The 20,474-nt window shown below is 42.0% G+C and overlaps 1 protein-coding gene across 1 annotated transcript in view; it reads right to left on the bottom strand.

The window, feature by feature from the left end:
• Positions 1-9,548: 9,548 nt before the first annotated feature.
• Positions 9,549-20,474, bottom strand: part of FBXW2 (F-box and WD repeat domain containing 2) — a 30,633-nt gene continuing 19,707 nt past the window's right edge. The window contains exons 6-8 of the mRNA XM_054584467.1: positions 20,014-20,100; positions 19,018-19,187; positions 9,549-14,811 (exon numbers count right to left, since the gene is read on the bottom strand). Of these exons, the coding sequence (XP_054440442.1) occupies positions 14,523-14,811; positions 19,018-19,187; positions 20,014-20,100 (546 nt within the window). The 3' untranslated portion in view covers positions 9,549-14,522. The remainder of the gene's footprint in view (positions 14,812-19,017; positions 19,188-20,013; positions 20,101-20,474) is intronic.

The raw sequence follows: 20,474 nt of genomic DNA, 5'->3' as shown, positions 1-20,474 counted from the left end.
CACATTAGGGAAGGATAGACCCTCAGCAACAACTCCCTCATCCTCCAAATGGGGAAAGTGAGGCTCATAGAGGGTGAGTGAGTTGCCTAAAGTGACACTACTAGTCAGAACTACTAGTCAAAACAGGGATTTGAACCCTGGTCTTCTGTCTGCAAGGCTGGTATTCTTCTCACTATGCCACACTAGGAATAAGTTTTCTAAAAACAACTTGACCCCTGACAATTTAGTATGTGTTGAGGTGTACACAAAACAAAATGTGCCTAAAAGTCCCTACAAAACTTAACCTAAACACACACAAACACCCCCCCCCCAAACTTCTGATACAACCAGTGCTGATAAGGAAATGCACACTGGGAAAACAAACTCTCATACCAACAGAGATAGGACATGAGAACTCCATTCATTTGTTTAAAAATCATTTGTTCAGCACCTGCTCTATGACATTTTTGACACACTAACTGCTGGTAACCTATGGCGGGTAGACATGATTCTTCTTGTTGTTTTGGTGCTTACGGTAGTTAAACTCTGCTAATGCTTGCTGAACCTCTATTACTACGCTATACACTTTCACAGACCTTTGTCTGTGGTATCACACCAATAATATTAACCCCCACTTAACTGAGTTAGGGTCTGTTATGCAGTGTAACGAGGCACTGTTTCCAATCTCACAGCAACCCTACGCAATAGCTAACATTAACCCCTTCTGCAGAGGAGAGGCCTGAGAATCAGAGAGGTTAAGTGCGTTTCCCAAAATTACACAGATACTAAGCGGCAGAGATGTTTTCCAATGGAATCTTCCATTCTTAATAAGATCTGCATGTACCTCACATATAAGCTAAAGTTTAGGAACCGCTGTCCTAATTTGTCACCTGGAATCCTACAGTTCAATCTTCCAAGAAAAGAAGTATCGATCCTCACATTTCACTAGGGAGCAGCGTAAACCAATGAGAAGTGGGCACTGCATGGTGGAAGGGACTGGAATCAGTGATGGCATTCATTGATTCCCTAGACCAAGAGTGAGGGCGAGTGAGGTGCCAGGCCTTGGGCTGGGCAATGGTTGATGATCCTACAATTCTGCTGTTTACAAACGAGGAAAGCTGCTTTGGAGCAACGTGGTAGATGAAAAACAAGGTTATAATATTTTGCAGGTTCTCCCATCAAGAGGTGACACCTATCCTCCACCCCTTGATTCCGCCGGCCTCCTGGCTTGCTCTACCAAGAGAACATGGAGGAAGCGACGTGTGGAGGTCCGGAGCCCAGCCCTCACAGCCTTGCAGCTCCTACCTTTGCCTTCTTGGAAGATCAAGGCCATCAAGACACCCAGGTTGGAAGGCCGTGAGGAGAGGCCTAAGCTGCGCCAGCTCAGGTGCCAGATGTGTGAGTAAGGCCACCTAAGACCATGCCTCACCTCAGACCAGGCAAGCACAGGCGAGCCCAGGCGAGCCCAGCTGACCCAGCCAACCCACAGAATTGTGAGAAATAACAAATTGTTGTTGTAAGCCAGTAAGTTTCAGAATAGAATATTACATCGATAGAAGCAACCATACATGGCAGAGGGTGGGGAGATTCATTTATTTAACAATTAGTTACTGAAGGCCCACCCAGTACCGAGTATATTATTCCAGGCATTGGGGATCTGTACCTTCCTGAACAAGATAGGAGAAGCCTCCAGTCTCGTATGGGAGAAAACAGACAATAAAAAAACTGATAGATATATAATTTCATATGGAGATAGGTGCTATGAAGGAATAAAAAAGCAAACAGGGAGTTCAAAAGTGATTGAGGGTGGACGGGGTGGGAGTGGTTTCAAAGATAGAGTAGTCATGGAAATTTCTAGAAAGGTGAAATTTGAAGCTAGTCCTAAGTACTAAGAAGGAGCAAGACCTGTGGAGATCTGGGAGAAGCGAATCCCAAGAAAAGGCGAGAGTCAGTCCAAGACCCCAAAGCAGGAAAACTCTTAGTACGCTCAGAACACAGCCCAGAGGCCAGCGGGCTGTGTTAAATGCAGTGTGTTCTTGTTTGAAATAACATTTTAACTTATTCAGAATTCTTTGTAGTTTGGTTTTTCCACCACTCAGAACAGGGTAAAGTCACTAACTCAAATGAATATATGTAGTTCTAAAGTATTTGTCAAAGTCTGTTTAGAAAGTCATTTCTTTTTCTGGCTTTGGAATCAGCAAACTGTCTCCCACTTTTCTGTAGTTCTTATTGTCTTTGGTTCTCTTACAATGTTCAGGAACCTGATTTTCAGACCTGCGCTGCTCTTCCAATAATATCAAATGGTTTCGAATCAGTTAAAATAAATTATGGGGTCCCTGACAAGACAAATTTAACACCAGGTTCTCTCTCTCTCTCCCCCTCACGATTTATTCTGGAGGAATTATCTAAGTGAAATGGAAGGATGGAGTTAAAGCACTTATAAAACAAAACATAAGGAGCGGCCCTGCGGAGCAGCAGTCGGTCCGGAACCGGTGAGTGAGCCTCGGGTGGGAGGGGCTGCCTGCAGCCTGTGGGGAGGCTGATGGAAGGACAGGGAGCGGGGAAGCTGAAGGAAACGCCCGGAAGGTTGGCCACCGCCTCTCCCAGGGCTGTCTCCGGTTAGTGCTGCCTGCGCCTGCCCTGTGGAGACTAGCATCACAGCCAGGCCACATGTCGGCTCACCAGGGAACAAGAAGCCCCAGTGAGAAGCAAAGTAAAATGCAGCTAGAGATTGCACTGTCTCCCTTCCCGGGCTGCTGCTCACTGTGAGTGTGAGGATAAGACCCTGAGCTTTAGAGGGTCAATCCCACCAGAAAGGGTGAGATTAAGCAAATCGTATCAGGAGTGACTGTATGGGTCCTGGGTTCTGTGACTTGGGGCTTATCCCTCCTCTCTCCTTGAACCCAGTGGGAAGAACATAGACCAAAGCTTGGTCTGCAGCCTTTCACCGAAACACTGCTCTTCAGGCGAGCCCGTAGCCCAGGGGAACAGGAGCTGGCACACCAAGCTCATTAGTCACCTGAGGAGCAGAACCGCAGAGCATGAGGGACACATGTTTACACCAGGAAGCAAAGTGATTGGGACAGACTGGCCAAGAGTATGCGTGGTGAATGCACTTAGGAGAAGGAAGCTTTAGAAAATAGAAAGCAAGAACAGGAAATCATTTTTTCACAATTTTAATGATGTATAATTTCACATAAATAAGCCACACATATTGAAAGTGTCCATTTGATGAGTTTTGACATATGTGTGCATCTGTGAAACCATCACTATAGTCAAGATAATGGACATCTTCATCACCAAGGGTTCCCTCCGGCCCTTGTAACACATCCTTCCCCCCACTTCCATCCCCAGCAACCACCGCTCTGCCACTAGAGGTTAGTTTTAGGGAGAGAAATACGTATAAATAGACATATGTCGCCTGCATTCTTTTGTGTGTGGCTTATTTCATTCAGCTGAATAATTTGGAAATTCACCCATGTTATTGTATGTGTTGGCAGTTTTTCCTTTTTATGGCTGAGTAATATTCCATTGCGTAGCTATACCTAATTTGTTTATCCGCTTACCAACAGTAAAATATATTGGTTAAGATATTCCTAAAACTTGCACATTCTGAGTTCAGTTCTTCTAAATCACCTTTAAAGTCAGGATTGCCAGTGTCTGTGATTTTTGACATATCTTTTATGTTATCGAGAGCACTGCTTACAAAGCATGTAAAATAATTTTATAAAATAATGAAATGCCTTTATTGCTGAGCTCTAAAGCCAGCTTTGCAATATGTGATGCCAACTTACTTTTCTGTACAATTTTTTAATGTGGCAAAGTACGTACTAGATAAAATTTGCCACTTAAACCATTTTAAAGTGCACACTTCAGCGGCATGGATCACATTCACGGTGCTTGGCAACCATCACCACTACTTCCGAAACGTTCCATCATCCTGAGCAGACACTGCATCCACTGAGCAATGGCTCCTCGTCCTCTCCTCCCCCAAACCTCTAATTTACTTTCTGTCTCTATGAATTTGCCTATTTTAGATATTTCACATTAAGTAGAATCACCCAATGTGTCTTTTGTGTCTGGGTTCTATTCCCTAGTATGTTCTGAGGTTCATCCATATTGTAGCATATGTTAGAGCTTCATTTTATTGTCAAATAACATTTATATATATATATATATATATATACACACACACACACATACATACATACACACACACGCACATGCGCGCACCACATTTTCTTATACATTCATCTGCGGATGGACACTTGGGTTGTTGCCGCCTTGTAAATAATGCTGCTATGAACAGACAAGTATTGGTGTGAGTCTCCGTTTTCAGTTCTCTTGGGTATATACCTAGGAGTGGAATTGCTGGATCATATGGTAATTCTATGTCTAACTTCTTGAGAAATCATCAAAGTGTTTTTCATGGAGGCTGTACCAGTTCACACTCCCACCAGCCATGCCTGAGGGTCCCAGTTTCTCCTTGCCTGTCAACACCTATTTCTTTTCTCTCTGATAGCGGCCACCCTCGTGAGCATGAGGTGGTGTCCCGTTGTTTTCCTCTGGTGTCTTTCGTGGCCTCTCACTCTGCTCCCTCTTAGTCCTTCTTTTTTTAACATAGCTTTATACAGAGTTTGGCCTTGATGCTTCTCTATTGTTTATTTTTATGTAAAATTATATTTTCCTGACTTTTGGGAATGAGGTTACATTCAGAAAGGATTTTTTCAACCTTCACAGAGCCACCTCTCCTGCTCTTTTTGTGTGGCATTTAAAAATAAGGCAGCTTGCTTTCTGGGACTTCCTGTCTTTGTTCTGATCCTTTGTTGAACCTGGTCCATCTCTCTTTTCCTCGTCTTCAAATTCTAGTAGTATCTTACATGTTCCTATATTGACTATAAAGACTCCATAAATAATACAGTATCTTCCCTTCCCTCTCATTCCTCTCTCTCCCCCACCCCCGCTATCTACCCCTGCCCTCTCTCTCGTCTCTGTCCAGCCCATTTTTTATTTTAGTCCCAGGAGTTTTCCCTAGAGTGGGACCCTGTCCTAGAAGACAGCAGGTCGGTCTCATGAGCTTAGAAGGGCTGCCCTGCTCCAGCCCTTTCAGGCGTCCTTACCGTAGGCCCCTGCACGCACTCACCTGCTGTGGGAGAGGACAGAACTCTCCTAGCTCGGCTGACACTTCCACGTCGGCTGCTCAGCTCTCCAGCGATCGCCCGTTGCCTCCTTTGGGTCCTCCTGTTCTCAGGTCCGTCATCTGCTACCCCTGTTCCATTTTTTTCCTTTTCTTTTAACATAAACGCTGTTCTTGTGGAGGCTTTTCGTTTTCCCTATTTGCTTGATTTTAGGGTTTGTGGGGTTACCTTGTCACCTAGTTTTATCATCAGTATTGTTTGGTTTTGGGGTTTTGCTATTTAGTTGCTGTTTTAGGTAGGAGATTGAAAAACTATATTGCTACCGCCAATAACCTGCCACTTTTGTGTTGAGTTTTGTTGTTTAATGATTTTTGTCTTCAAGTTTGGAGAGTGTCTTACATGTTCCTATATTGACTATGAAGACCCCCATGAGTAGTAACACAACCCCCTTAGTTCGGGAACTTTATGGAGGGTGACTTTCTCCGGGAAACTTCAGTGGTCCCCCGTAAGTAGAACGTCTGCCTTCTTTGTGCTTCCTTGCTGGGTCTGTGTGTGTGTCCTACCCCCCAGAGAACCATGAGCTCCCGGAAGCAAGAACCATACACAACTCACCTGTGTATCCCCAGCCCTTAGCACAATGTTCAGTACAGAAGAGGGACCCAATACCCCCTGGAAGAAGGAATTTCAGCCAAATAATGCCTGCAGCTGTATTACAGAACCAAAAATAGCATTCTTAAAAATAATTTATGCTCATTGTAGAAAACTCAGAAAATACAAACAATATATAGAAAATGTTTACCTATAACCTCACCCCTAGAGAGAACCACTATTACCCTGTTGGTGTATTTCATTTTGTCCCATGCACTTTTAAACCATTTAATTTGAAATATGCTGTATGCCATTTTTAAACCTGTTTTCCACTTATGTTTCTGCATTTCCCCATGTGTTAGTCTTCGAAGAATTGTTTAATAACTATGTAATATTCCAGTGTATAAGAGCCATCTTAGCACAAAATTAAAAGCATTTCTAAAGCAGTAAGGATTACTTTATGCAGACTGCCTGCTGATGTCTTGCCATCACATGCGCTATAACAACAGGAAATAAAGTGGGAGGCAACTCCAGTTTTAGAACACATTCAGAGTGGCGGTAACCTTAAGGGTAAGGAAGTCATGAATTCAACCCAATTCATTGCCAGATGCTGCTATTCCCCGAAGTTCCACTAGGTGGCAGAATGGGTTAGAGAATAGCAGTGGTCCTCTGCCTTAGAGGGCGTCACAATCACCTGCCACACCCCAGCTTGAATTTGTGTTAGGTCTGGGGTGGGGCCCACTAATTTGCATTCCCACCAGGTTCCCAAGGCAAACCACACTTTGAGAATTAACGAAGACTAATCAACAGCCCATTATTCTGAGTTTACTTTGGACCAGTTCTAGATGATACCAGTATAGAGAGTAAGATACAATTCCTGTTCTCAAGACTCAGTTTTTGAAAGGGAGAAAAAGAGAAATGAAGCAAATAACACTTATTTTTGGTAGTTTTGTCAGCATAGGCTGACACACAGCCTTCTTCCATGTTTTTGTTTGTTTTACTAATTCCCTCTCATTTAGAGGTCAAGCTTTGTGCCCTTAAAGCTTGAATGATCGACCTGCTCCAGACTGGCTTTACATGGCTAAATCTGCTGAACGAACACACTCGGGAATGTTTGCTCTCCTGTGAAACTCCCGCAGATGGAAAATCTCCTCTCTGACCTCACAGAGGCCTGACACATAAGCACCTGACACCCTCTCCCTGACTCCGCATTAATGAGTAAAAATAAACCACCAGGATGATTCTGTTCTTGCAGTTTCATTTGGATGCCTTCTAGATGAATCCCTCATTTTAAATTTCAGCACAGTTAATTTTGGAAAAAGAAACCTTTTAATTTATGATTGCTCATATTTTCCTTGAACTATTATTGATCACCTGTGGTACATCTTCATTAGGAATTTAAAGATACGGTTCTATATATGACCAATCCTGTCAGCAAGCTGTATCTTCCTAGGACTCTTTCAACAGGCAGTGCATAATCTGTGACATATCACAATAATTACTGGAACATAAATAAGGATTGTTGATAGGTTTGCTTGACACCAATCCTTTTTATGTAATGAAAGAAAATTTCAATGCATGCTTTGTGTTGAATTCTTATTTCTAAAATAGTGATGCCTAGATTAGTGAAATTGTATTTGTGACTCTATCTCAAACAATGTTTCCCAAATTATTTGAAAATGTAATAAAAATAAATGGGTAAAAGGTAAAGACAGAATTCAAAAGACATACAAATGAGCACACATACAAATATGCCTTCACATGTTCAAGACATGTCAATTAAAGCAATCTTGAGATACTTTCCTTAAACCTACTAAATTGGCAAACATGTTTACAATAACCACTCAAAATTGATGATGTGTTGAAATATACACACGCCAATCAGCAAAATGACAACATATATCCCTTTACTCCATTTGGAAAATTACATGATATATGTGAAGCAAAAGCCACAGGTATTTCTTCTTGAACAAAGAGATGCTTAGAAAGCCAGAAATGCTCTTTCTTGACTTGGGCCATGGTTAGAGGGTTGTTAACTCTTAACTATTCAGTAAACTGTGCCTGTGTGTTTTATGTGCTCTTCTGTGTCTGTAACAAAAAAAAAAAAAAAAAAAAAATTAAGAAAAACATATCCTTTGCTTTTACCAGTAAGTCATCTCCTGGGAATACGTTCTAAGGCAATATAAGCAAAGAACTTCTCTGTAGGATTATCTAGAAAGCAAAACTGGAAATTCCCTAATTATCCACCAAAATAGGAATGGTTTAGCAAATTACAGGTAATCACATTACAAAGTACTATGGTAATTGCAAAGACTTAAAGCACATTGCTGACAGCAGAATACAAAACAAGGACTTGCTATCACATAGATCTATACACATGTGCTGAAGGATTAGAAGGGAATATTATAAGTCATGATGATACAGGAACTCTGGGTAATTTTCTCCATAAATTGGTGTTGTTATTTTACCACACAGAGAACAGAACTTGTGGTTAAAATGGAGACAAAGCACAGGGACCTTCCACTGGCAAGGACTACATGTCTAATCACAAAATGATCATCAAATGTTCTGGCCCGAAGTGCTCAGAACACTGTAGATGCTTACAGGATATGGCAGAACAGGGAAGTTGGAGAGGAAGATCTGTGTGTAATTGGTCTTTCATTTTGCTTCAATGTTGATATTCTCAAAGATATTTTTCCTCCGTAACACATAGCCCCTGAGATAATCTATGACATTTATTAGAGTAACTTATCAAGAATTTACTGAGCATCATGAAAGAACTCAATCTTACAATGTTGCTGGGGAGATGAGGTATTCACCCAAATTTTGAAAAACTTATCCCTGGTGAACGTTCATGGTTTGCCAATTGCAAAAGGTACTTCATGATGAACTGCCAAATTGCAAAACTACCCTAGACAAAAACGTTGAGTTGGGTGGAGTGGGGGATGGTAGCCAGCAGAGGCTTTGATGATAGTGGGAGGCCAGTGGGGTCCTAGAGGCTGGCCCAAGCCAGGTGGAGAGGCACGGGGGCGGTAGGGGCAGGGCTTTCCCAGGAGGATGAAGAGCCAAAATGCAATGGCAGGAAAAGAAAGTGCAAGAACTGTCGGAAGAGAGGAGCTGGGGCTGTTATGGTAAGATCATAAATCTAGACACCTGCTGAGAGCAGGGAGTCATTAGGTGGTTTGAACCGAGGATGCGTGCATGCCAAGCGGAGGCTGGGGAGACCCCTGGAGGCAGGGCGAAAGCCGGTTCAGCAGGTGCTCACAAGTGGTGAGGGAGGAACGTAGCTGTTCGGGGTTTGGACTGAGGAGACTTGTAACAGGGAGAGATGGGGAGGGAAACAATGCAGGAAAAATGCAGGCTTGTGAAGGCTAAAATCGCAGCCCCAATCTCCACCTCACCATTTATGGCTCCACTAAGTAATGAGCCACATTTCTACGCCTCAGCTTTCTCATCTGCAAGTGGAATGAAAATCTGCCCTATTACGGTGCTTTTGGGAATCAAACGTACAGGACCATGTCTGATGACAAAGGGCCCTACACATTTAAATTAAGATGAAAGAATGAGCCAACTTGGGCACGCACGTGCGGAGTAGAGGAGGGAAAATGAGAGGAAGATGATTGCAAGGCCTCCACCTGACCTGCATAACGGTGCTTCCCCCCCCACCCCACCCCTGCCCCATTTGCATCCACAGGTCAGATTCCTTCTTTGCATTTTACTTTTAAATGTATTGTTTTCCATCTTGGATCTCATTCACAATCGTTATTGTTGGGCTTACGTTTTAGTGCATGCAGAAACAGTAAAGCAAGAGCCAGTTCCCATCACATGAGGGACAGTTCCATTTCTAAAAACAAATCTAAAACACACACACTTTTGAAAAGTCCCCTCTGAATTGGTGGTGGGGGGTGGGGAAGCAAGAAAATAGTCTTAACTACAGAATGTATTTTTAAGGAAATGCAGCTTTATTACTTTCAAGTACAAACAATAACTTGGGCTTGGCTAACCATATGTTGCCTAATTGAGGAACCTGTTTTAATGTATAGATATAAATGATTTCTAGTTAGCACGATCACTCATGGGTAAAAGGAAGTTCTATGATGCATGAGAAGAATGGCTTGTCTTACAGAGACACCTTGTACCACAATCACTCCACTATTTGTTTAAACAATCCCTACTTCCCCCCTGCCCTACAGACAGTTCAAATATAAACTTCACCTCGTTCCCCCTAGATCACAACATACATCAAATTAGTGAAACGTGAGTTAATGAATTTGACCACGTTGCTATAGATGTTGGAGAGCCTTAGTGAAATACGTCTGTTCACAATTTGAGTAAAGGGACTCCAAAAAACTGTTGAGTTTGTATCATCTGAATGAATAATTTACCTGGTTTAAATATGCAAACACACCTTTTTATCTGAGCACATTCCTGGTGGGCAGAAGCAGCTGATTCTTTAAGCTACAATGATTAAGTAGGTTTACACTGGTCAGGACTGTAAGACGAACTTTAACCAACAAAACCATTCTAGAGAAGGCTGGAAACATATTGGAAGAACCTGACAGCAAAACTCCTGTTTGCAGCGAGCATGATCCTCCAGCCTGGTTAGGCTGATGGGAAGGGTGCGAGACCAGCCAGTAACCCATCTGAGGATTTATCCTGAAAAAAGTTCACTTTCCTAGAGCAGCCATGGGGAACCTCTGGTTAGAGACACTGCCAAAGACAGCTAGTGGGCATTTCTGTCAAGGACACTAACCTGCTCCTTTCATCAGACACTTCATCTGGGGACTAAATCCCAACAGCATCTTAAATACCCTGGCCAGCACCAGCATAACCAGATACAAAGGCTCAGTCAGGGGGACAGACATAACAGGGCGTCTCCCTATCCTGACAACTCTGTGTCCGTAAAGGCAAAGGTGCCAGAGCGCCCTGCCCCAGGCTGCATCCTGGAGCAGCCCTCTGATACTGCACACCTCCCTGCAGTGAAAGCAGCTGATTCAGACACCTCGGCCTGCAGGAGGCCCAGAGGAGGCGGCTCAGGACGCTGGAAGTGATGGCGGGAAGACACACCTCTAGGTTCCCGGGCAGCCAGGGCACAGGAGCACAGCTTCGAAGAGCTAGCTGGCGGGGTCTGGCGAGAGCAATGTGTACAGCCAGACTCTGCTTTCCCCAGCTACTTTGGGCAAAATGCTTCATCTAACAGAAACAAATTCTTCATGTCTCAAATAATACTGTTTCCAAATATATTTTTTCTCCTTATTTTATAAATTCATAGCAGTAATCATTCTCCTGAGAGCAAATACTAGAATAATTATATAATCCTCATTCACATTTTACACTAAACATTTTCAATGGCCAGAACAGAGCAATTTTTAAATTTTGAAAAATGAAGTGTAAACCTTAAAAGTTAACAAGCAATGTTCCTCACCTTCCACTGATGAGAAGCTATCCAAACATGAACCTTCCCTCAGAGCTTTTTCAAAGTTGAGCCCCTCCCCGGAAGAAGTCTTTCTTCCTATTTCTCTACGAGGTCTGAAGGTCAGTTAAGGCCCAGTTTTGACAACACTGACTACTTCAAATAATAGGGCTGGAGGAAGCTACCGTATTTTGCCATGTATAATGCACTCCCATGTATAAGGTGCATCCACATTTTTTGGCCCAAACTTTCAGGGGGAAAATATCTTTTGTTTTAAATTTTTAATTCAATTATTTATTTATTTATATTTAGAAACAAAACCAATTATCATATGCCAGGGTATTATTTTGCATACGGATATTGTTATTGCTTTCTAGAGTTATACTTTTAATGCATAAACATAAAAAAAGGAATTAAAAACATTTATATAGATATGAATTAGTACTTACACATGTATAATGGGCATCCTTACTTTTCCCTCAAAAATTTGGGCACAAAAGTGCACATTATACACGGCAAAATACGGTTGCTTCCTTTGGACTGGGAACAAAGTCTGCTAAAAACCTCCCACTCAGCTGGCCTGGACCCCCTCACCCTGGAGCCTGGGTCGGTATGTGCTCTTCATGGCCCTGAGAGAAGCGCTTCACGTCCACCAAACTCAAGTGTCATTCAAGATGTCCAATGTGCTCAAAGGACGGAACCCATCTGCCCATGACTTAAGAATTTTTCAGAACTAAGAATAGTCACAAAAGAGGGAAAGCCCTGATCCTCGCCTCCGAGCTAAGGAAGCAGACACCAGCGTGTGGAAGACAGCCCCTCCCTCAGCGAAAGGCGGCCAAGCAACTACACCGTGGTACCCCTTGGCCACTCCTTTTGCTGCCTCCCCATTTCGCTTCCTTTTTTTACAGGATGAGTTAGTATTCCGTTTTTATAAAAGCTAGCAATAGTATGACCAAGTCTTGCAACTATAAGGCAATTAAATAAAAGGCTTTGGTGCCGTGAAGACCACTGCGAGGAGGAATCGAAGTTAGGACTCCAACCCCAGCCTCAAGGGCTGCCGTCAAAATCAGCCACTCGGTGCCACCTTGGTAACTTGGGTGTCCACACTGAAACGGGAAGTGGGGTACACCATACAAGTTCAGGCTTGTCATTTCCAAACGAACTTCCACCGACAATTGACTACTATAATAAATTTCTTGCTCTTTGAAGCTACGAATATATCTCGAGGCGAGGTGGGAGTAGGGATGGTCATAATAACAGTAGTCTCAGTTACTTGGTTGGCTGCATGAGGCAAAAGGCATTTGCCCTCATCACTGCCCCACGTCTCCTGAGGCTCCTGCAAAACAGATTCCAGCTGCAATTCAGGTTCCACTTCTTGGAGGACCAAGCAGAGCTGATACACAGAACTCAGTATGAGATGGGTTTGGGGGATGGGGTAAGATATTGCTCTTTTACCTAATTCCTTTAGAGTGGCACCGTGGATATTGACTAAAGCTGTCCTTGAAACCATCAATTCTCTAAACCTCACCGCAGTCAGCAGTCCGTTGCCAGGCTCTCGCAAATGCAGATCCTCAGAGAGCAGTGTCCCCACTGCAGAGTTTGCATCCTTCTCAGCTGTGCTGGGAGCCTTTTCCCACCTTACACGGGGACACACTCCATTACCCTCAGCAAGGGGACGGAATAACTCATACTGTCAGGCAGAGGCTCTCACTGAGGTTCTGGTTCTTATGTTCATCTTTAAACTGCTTTCCTGTCTGTGAATGAAGTATACCCCCTCCCCCACTCCCCTGTATCACAAAGGGACAGCTGAATGGCCAGATAATTTTGTTAAAACATTTCCACTGCTGAATCACACAGTATTCTTTAACTTTATAGCAATGAAAGGGTGGAGGATACCAGCTGGCAGCCATAGACATCGTTTGTTTAGCCCACTCTATTTTAAATTACCCTCAATTAGTTGTCAACATCTCTAAATCAGAAATTTCAAATAAAATTCTGTTCCTCCTGAAAAAAAACTGAAGACCTGCCAACGCTGGGCTCATTTCTGCCTAACACTTAGAGCTGAGTAACTGCCCTGTTCTATAAGCTTTCTGTGGTTCGGCCCGATCCGACCCAGCATGCCTCACTCATTTCTGTTATCTGCATAACTCTCCTGGGCATGTGAGTTTGAGAATCCTAATCTGGGGCAATTCCTTCATTGTAAAGATTCAAAGAAAGAGGGCCCAGGGATAGAAAGTGAACCTGCCTGAGGACATATATCAAGTCAGAGGGAAAATTAGGGTCAGGTATCCAATACAGCACATTGCCTCTCTACAGAACCACAACTCCTATCAGCATTCCTTCCACCAATTATTTAAAAATTCTAAGTGGCATATATTTTATACATGCTCCTTTTAGCCTTCTTTTTCATGTATTTGATTTCCTTACAGATGGCAGCTTTGTATGAATGATTTAATTTATATATTATCTCCAACCCCAAAGAAACAATGAATCAGGAATCAGACAAAACAAAAATAAGAACTTTTGCACAATTTAGTATATGCAGGACCAGAATCTTACAAATCATTTAGCTTAACAACTAGTTGTGCAGATAGAGAAACCAGGGTCAGGGGCATGATATGCTTAAGGTCACAGGATTCCTAGGTGAAAGAGCCAATCTTCTACTTCACTGCTCTTTCTACTGCACCATGTCACTCTGTGCAGTCACCTATACCGTGGGAGACCCAGGACCAGCTTGCTCCAGATGAAAAAAACTACAGAACTCTGTCCCATCTTAGACATGGGCCGACCTTGACTCTGCCGAGAACTAGGAGTTAGAATGCATTACAAACAACTTATCAAATTGGTTTTGTACTGGAAGACAAGACTTTCTTTAGAACTGGTATTTGGTGGAGAGTTTTTGAATATTACAGGACTTGGTGGTCTTCGTAACACTGGTTGTTATAAAAGCTAAGCCCCATGTCAAAAAAGTTGCTGTAAAACATCATAGCACCTTTGCTTCATCTTCAAAAGAAAAAAAAGGCAATGGTAAAAGCTTTAATAATAGACTGAGTGTGTGTTTATAGGCAACCAATTAGCAGATTAATAAACCATTTAAATTTCTTTACTTAAAAACCAATAGTCAAGAAAGATGAACCCAAAATGCATCCTCTCATACTGACCAACATAACTAAGTACAAATGAAATCAATGGTGTACTCATTAGCATGCTGCGCTGTATGTCAATAAAACGAGCCCTCCCCCACCCAGAGCCCTGGCCCCCAGCAAACGAGATAAATGATTGTGCACTGCGTGATGATACCATTAGGTGAGAACTTTGGTTCATGCAGTCGGCCACCACAGAGGTTGCACTCAACACCCGCAGCCCAGGCACCCCACGTCAGTCAGCAGTGGTGGCTCGTAGCATCAGCCGTGCTCCTTCCACAACACCAGGTGAATACTGTGGTCAGGCATGCTGGTGGCAAAGACCAAGCCCGTGTCATTGTGCCCATCCAGTCCATTCAGCCAGGAAGCTTCGCCTGCCAGGAAGCTTGAGCCTCTCTTTGATTTCCTGTACTCTGGCAGGGGCCAGCGGCTAATCAGGCTCTCTGTTCGCAAGTCCATGATGTATAGGTAGCGGTTGTCAAACAGCAGGGCAAAGACATCTCCAAAACCAAGCAAGGCCAAGTTTGGTATCTCAGGAGTCTTGATGACCCTACAAGAATGAGAGTAATAACATGAATCAGAAGACAACTTTGTTTTTGTTTATGCTACTGTAATACTCCGTGGAGACATTTATAAGCAATACAAAATTTAAACAAATTTCGAGTTAAAGTTTTTGATAAAAAGGAAAACAGGGACAAAAAGTTCAGCCTACTTTAAAACAGGGTCAGGGGGGCGTTCATAATAATATAACACAGACATGTAAGGAAACAGGCGGTATTTGATGAACGGTTAGTTATAAAAGCACAAAATGCCCATCAAAGCTGTAAAGGACCTTAAAGATTATCTCATTTAACATTCTCATTTACAAGATATAAAGACTGAAGCCCAGCCAGGGTAAATAATTTGGCTAAAGATTCACAACTAGTCGATTACCAGATAGAACTAGAACGTAAGACTCAACTCTTACCACTCAGTGAAAAGATTTATTCATCAAGCCCTAGAATACTGCCCTAGGGGAACCTCCTGAACAGAGGATGAAAACCAAGTGACTCAAGTGCTGCTCTCGGCAAGTAGCAAACACCTACAGGTTCCTCTCTAAAACAGTAGAGACTAAAAATATTAAAAGTTTCCCAAACAATCCAAAAACATTCATTAGTAACAGATTCACAAGAATTTGTTAAGAGAAAACTGGGGGAGTTGGAAGAAGAGCCTTCGCCTTCTCAGGTTCGCAGTTCCCAAGACATCAGCAACAAATGTACAAAATGGGAGAGATCTAGGTCAATGGCTGCACAAATGAAAAAAACCAAAACCAAAACAAAACTGAAGTGTCTGCTGTCTGCACACTTAGTAAAGTAAAAGATTGACAATAAAAAGTGATGTCCTCTTTGAAGGTAATAGGAAAAGAGCTACAGGATGAGGGATCTACAAATTCTTTCTGCAACATTAAGTTTGGGCCCCATGAAAAGCCAAGTTAGCCTATGTTTTAACAAGGACACTACCAACTAGAGTTATGTCCAAGAGGTCAACAGAATGGCAGAGCCTGGTAACCAGGAAAAGAAACAGATGAAGAAGATCAGCTGAGAGCGGGAGAAAAAGAATTGGCAGGGACATCACCATGTAATAGTGAAGGATGTGTAACAGGCCAGACATTACAAGCTCCAGAAGAGAGAATTAGGGTCCATGGGGGAGAAAGTGCACAGAAGCAGATTTCAGTTTGATACTAGAAAGGGAGACATGTTCCTCACACTCCACCTGTCCAAAACGGAACCTATTGGCCAAACCTGTCTCTCTTGTTTCCTTGCTTGCTCACTCATGCAGCTGCTCAAGCTACGAAACATGGCAACCATCCAACTCTCCTCTTTACTCAAACCATAAATTCAATCACCAAGATCTAATGGTTTTACCTCCTAAATTTCCCTCTAATTTATTTACTATTTGAATCGCCACAACTCTCATCTAAGACATCATCTTTCACCTGCACTACCGCCAAGAGTTTCTAATTGTTCTCCCCACATCTACTCTTGGTCCCTTTCAACCAGTTAACCTCACACTAAAATCTAATCCTATTACCATCTCATTTAAATTTTTAAACCCTTCTATGGCTCTCCACTGAACCCACCACACTGGCCTTCTTTCAGTTCCTCATCAAATGCACCAGACTTCCTTCAGTCTCACAGCCTTTGAACAGACTGCTCTCTCAATCTACAATGCTCCTCGATGAATGTCCCTGGCACTGAGTTAATGTAAATACTCAGCCCACACCTCTTACACCTCTTCCTCAAAGATTTCCCTTACTCCTCAATCTACGCGGGCTCTCAAAGTACCCAATACTATATTGCTCTTATCCTAACCATTCAAACATCTGTATACAATTAGCTATTTAATGTCAATCTTCCCTTCTGCTAGCTAGTAATTTCCACCAGTTTGGTAAGTATTTCCGCTGGTCCCCAGGGTACATCACGATGCCCAACACACAGGTAGGTACTTGATAAATATCTAATGAATAGAGTGATGGCGCAATGAACACAGGCAAATAAAAATTCCTACAAAAGAGATCCAAAAGAAACTGGTAGAAACAGCAAGAAAGTCTAGTTAAGTCCCACATCATCGTGCTAGCAGGAAATAACTAGAAACTTAGAACACTGGGCGGCTAGGGGTTAGGACTTCAGCCTGGTAAAAGTGAGCTGACTCTGAACCCTGAAGCACAAAAATGCTGCAGAACAGGATTCAGGTCTTCAGAACAGCCCCTGTCAATGGCTTCAGAATCGTAAGAGGACATCCCTGCACTGCAGTCTAGGCCCCTGAACCTAAATAACCCTGCCCGCTGTACTGATAGAACCTAGCTCAAGTGACTGCATCTTAGATGACTTAAGAACTATGCGGCCACCTGCCATTTGTACTTTGCTTCTTTTCAATCAGCTTCAAAGAGTAAGTAGCCCCTGCATGGTCTTAGCAACTAGGACCAGAGGATTTGTATAAAGATTTCAAAAGAGGCTGATTTCTTTGAGTTGAGGGGGTGGGGAGCAAGAGATTAAATAGCCCCCTTTCAAAGAAAAATCTGAACCTAGCACTTCTTAGCAGCAAACAATCTTGTCAATTTATTGCTTAAAATTAGTGGATCCAAACACGTAACTGAACTTTCAGCCAGGACTCCAGACTTTCTATGCTGTATATTCTTAGTAAGAAGCATACACGAGAAAGAATAATATTAAAACCTTTAGACACTCTAAGCATTAAAAAGGTTATATCTCTATTTTATCTTGCCTTTGCACCATTCCCTTGCAAATTTTAATTCAAAGCATAAACAACACTAAACTGTGAAAGACTCGTTTCTCCATGGTGACTACTTGGATTTATTTCTTTGCAAAGTATCAAGTTCTTTCAGAAGTTTCTTCTCTCTGACGTGCTGGTATCTTAAGCACAAGCTTGCTGGATGATCCAGCCACGGATAAATGGTGGAATGAATGGATGGATACATGGGTGGGTGGGTGCTGGACTAGGGTGTGCTGTGGGATGTTGGGCAAGGCCCCTGTGCTCTCTCAGCTTCAGTTTCTACATTTATAAGATGAAGAGCTTGGACTAATGTTTTCCAGGGTCTGTTCTGGTCTTTTTTTCCCTCAAAGCATAGAGAGCTTGGAGACCGAATTGGTTAGACACACAGGTATGACTCCAGGGAGACATAAATGGGGTTGTAACTTTATGGGCAGAGAAACAGTCCACTAAAGTCCTCTTGGCTAGTATGATCAGACTCCGTACAACCTGACTTCAAACAGTCTTGCATAAAAACAACGAAGGGAACATTCAATTTTCTGTACTTCCCCAAACTACCATGCTGCGGAACACTAATTCTGTGAGCTGTAAATGAGTGCTTCTCGAAAAAAAAGAAAAAGAGCTTTGTGCACTATGAATGTTAGGCACAGTAAGTTAAACAAATTCAAACAGATTTCTTTATGTAGGGTTTCTCAGAACTATTAGTAATAAATATCTGCGCTAAGTCCTGTGCTAGGTCCTCTTTACAGGCATTTCACTTAATCTTTACTTGACAGGCAAGAAATTGAGACAGAGAGGTTAAGAAACCTCCGTAATATCACAAATCTCATCAGAGATGGCACTATGTCTTAAACCAAAGTTTGTTTATCACCTAAGTAAGTTCTCTTAATCACCACAAGGTACTGGTTTCCATCGCCCTCCAATGTGCTAATAGATACTGCCAATTTCCAAGAGGGGTCTATGGTATGTATGGAATCACAATTTGTCCATGGATCTTTTCTTATTTATTTCCCTAGAAATAAACCTACAAGTCTATTTTTCTCTAAATACCTGTCTTTCTACTAGTCAGCAGAAGGCTACTCAATCCTTCAGTGAAGAATTTCAACTAACTAGGAAGTAGAAATTAAAATAGATGTGAAAGATCTTTCCATCCAAGACCCTCATTTTCCAGAAAAGCATTTTTAATTCTGACGGGGAAAGTGACTCAGAGTAAGAGGAGGGATTAGATACTACACTGTCTAGGTTCTAGCATGTAACCCTTCTAATAATGCCTGTAAAACATTTTTATGTGTGAAGTTTTCAGCATATAACCCTATTTATAACTGATGTAAAGATTTCCCAAAAGCAAGTTAGTGACTGGTTTATCCAATATTTAGTCTTGTCTTTACTATTAAACTGCAACAAAAGAAAGAGAAGACAGAAAGAGAGAGAGACAAGGGAGGGACTGCAACGAACTATCAAAAATAAAAGTCCAAGGAAACACTACCTGAGAATATCGTAACTGGCAAAGTCCCATTGGTAGAGGCCCAGTGCCGAACTACAGACAATGTATTTGCCATCAAAATGAAGTCTTGGCTGCAGGCAGATACTTCTATCCTCAGAGACAGACAATGTTTTTAAGCACTTGCAGTTGATTTCTCTCCCAATTGGCCAAATCTACAGATAAAAGAAAATCAGGAAATATGACAGATAACATCACCATAGAAAAGCTTGTCCTTAAAGTGGTTTCTGTTTGCTGAGATCAGATACAGATGGAAGCACACTGGAAAGACAACAGGTTTTATAGTTGAGAGGCATGGGTTCAAACTCTGATTCTTCATGTATGTGCTGTGCTGTCTGGGATAAAATACTTAACCTCTCTGCACATCAGTTTCCACAATGAAGATAATAATGCCTACCACATGAACAATGTAAAAGTTGCACTAAAAAAGTATGTAAGGGTGCTCTGTTAATATTTTTAATTTTTTTTATTATACAAATAAATGTTCATATTTTCATAGTTCAGACCTAAGAATTCAAGAGGGTAGAAGACACGTGTCTTCGGAAAACAGAATGGCCCTACCCGGGTGGCTCAGTTGGTTAAAGCATTGTCTCGTAAGCCAAAAGGTTGCGGATTCGATCCCTGGTCAGGGCACATACAGCAGGAAACCAATGATGTTTCTCTCTCCAATCAATGTCTCTCTCTCCCCCCACCCCTTCCTCTCTCTCTTTAAAAATCAATAAATATATCCTCAAGTGAGGATTTAAAAAAAAAAAAAAAAAAGAATACACTGAAGATAATTTTCTGTGGATTCTCTTTTCTTGATTTAAAAATCAGGGCTAGAAAACTGCCTAGAACATAGAGATAATGAGAATACTGACTTCCCTTGCCAATTGATTTAAGATGGCTTGGACAATGACATTCCTTGAAATTTTCATTTTAATGTTCTTATATTTGCCAGTTTTTCTTTGATAAGGCAATATAATAGAGAAAAGACTTTACCTTGATCTCATATTTGTCTGCACTTAACAGGATGTAGTCTCCAGGGCTGTGCAAGAGAGACTTGACTTTGCACTTCTGCAAAACCACCTAGAAATAAGAACATCCATGTTATAGAAAGATCCTTTCAATGCTACTCCTATATGGTTTTTTTTAAAATAAAATATGAAAAAGAGCTTGAAACGATATTGTATGCTAAAATAGCTGAGCTATAACTCTATGACAAAGTTAACCTCTACTAAGAGTTTTACTACAACCAGAGTATCTAAGTTACCAAGGATCTAAAAGTGTCTAATGTTGGCAGCATTTAATCTTGGCTTTAGTCTGGAGGCAAACATTAGGACTCATTTAAAAATTATAAAGTTACTTTATAGAAAATGTCTGTCTACTTCCACAGACATAGAAGTAGATTGAAATAATCTGTTTTCATAAGCCGGAGCACTATAAAGGTAAAAGCACTAGAC

This window comes from Pteronotus mesoamericanus, unplaced genomic scaffold (assembly GCF_021234165.1).
Source record: "Pteronotus mesoamericanus isolate MK-2021 breed Mesoamerican mustached bat unplaced genomic scaffold, CSHL_Meso_final contig_78, whole genome shotgun sequence".
Taxonomy (NCBI): domain Eukaryota; kingdom Metazoa; phylum Chordata; class Mammalia; order Chiroptera; family Mormoopidae; genus Pteronotus; species Pteronotus mesoamericanus.
The sequence above is the reverse complement of the archived record's forward strand: the minus strand, read 5'-3'. Positions and strand labels throughout refer to the sequence as shown.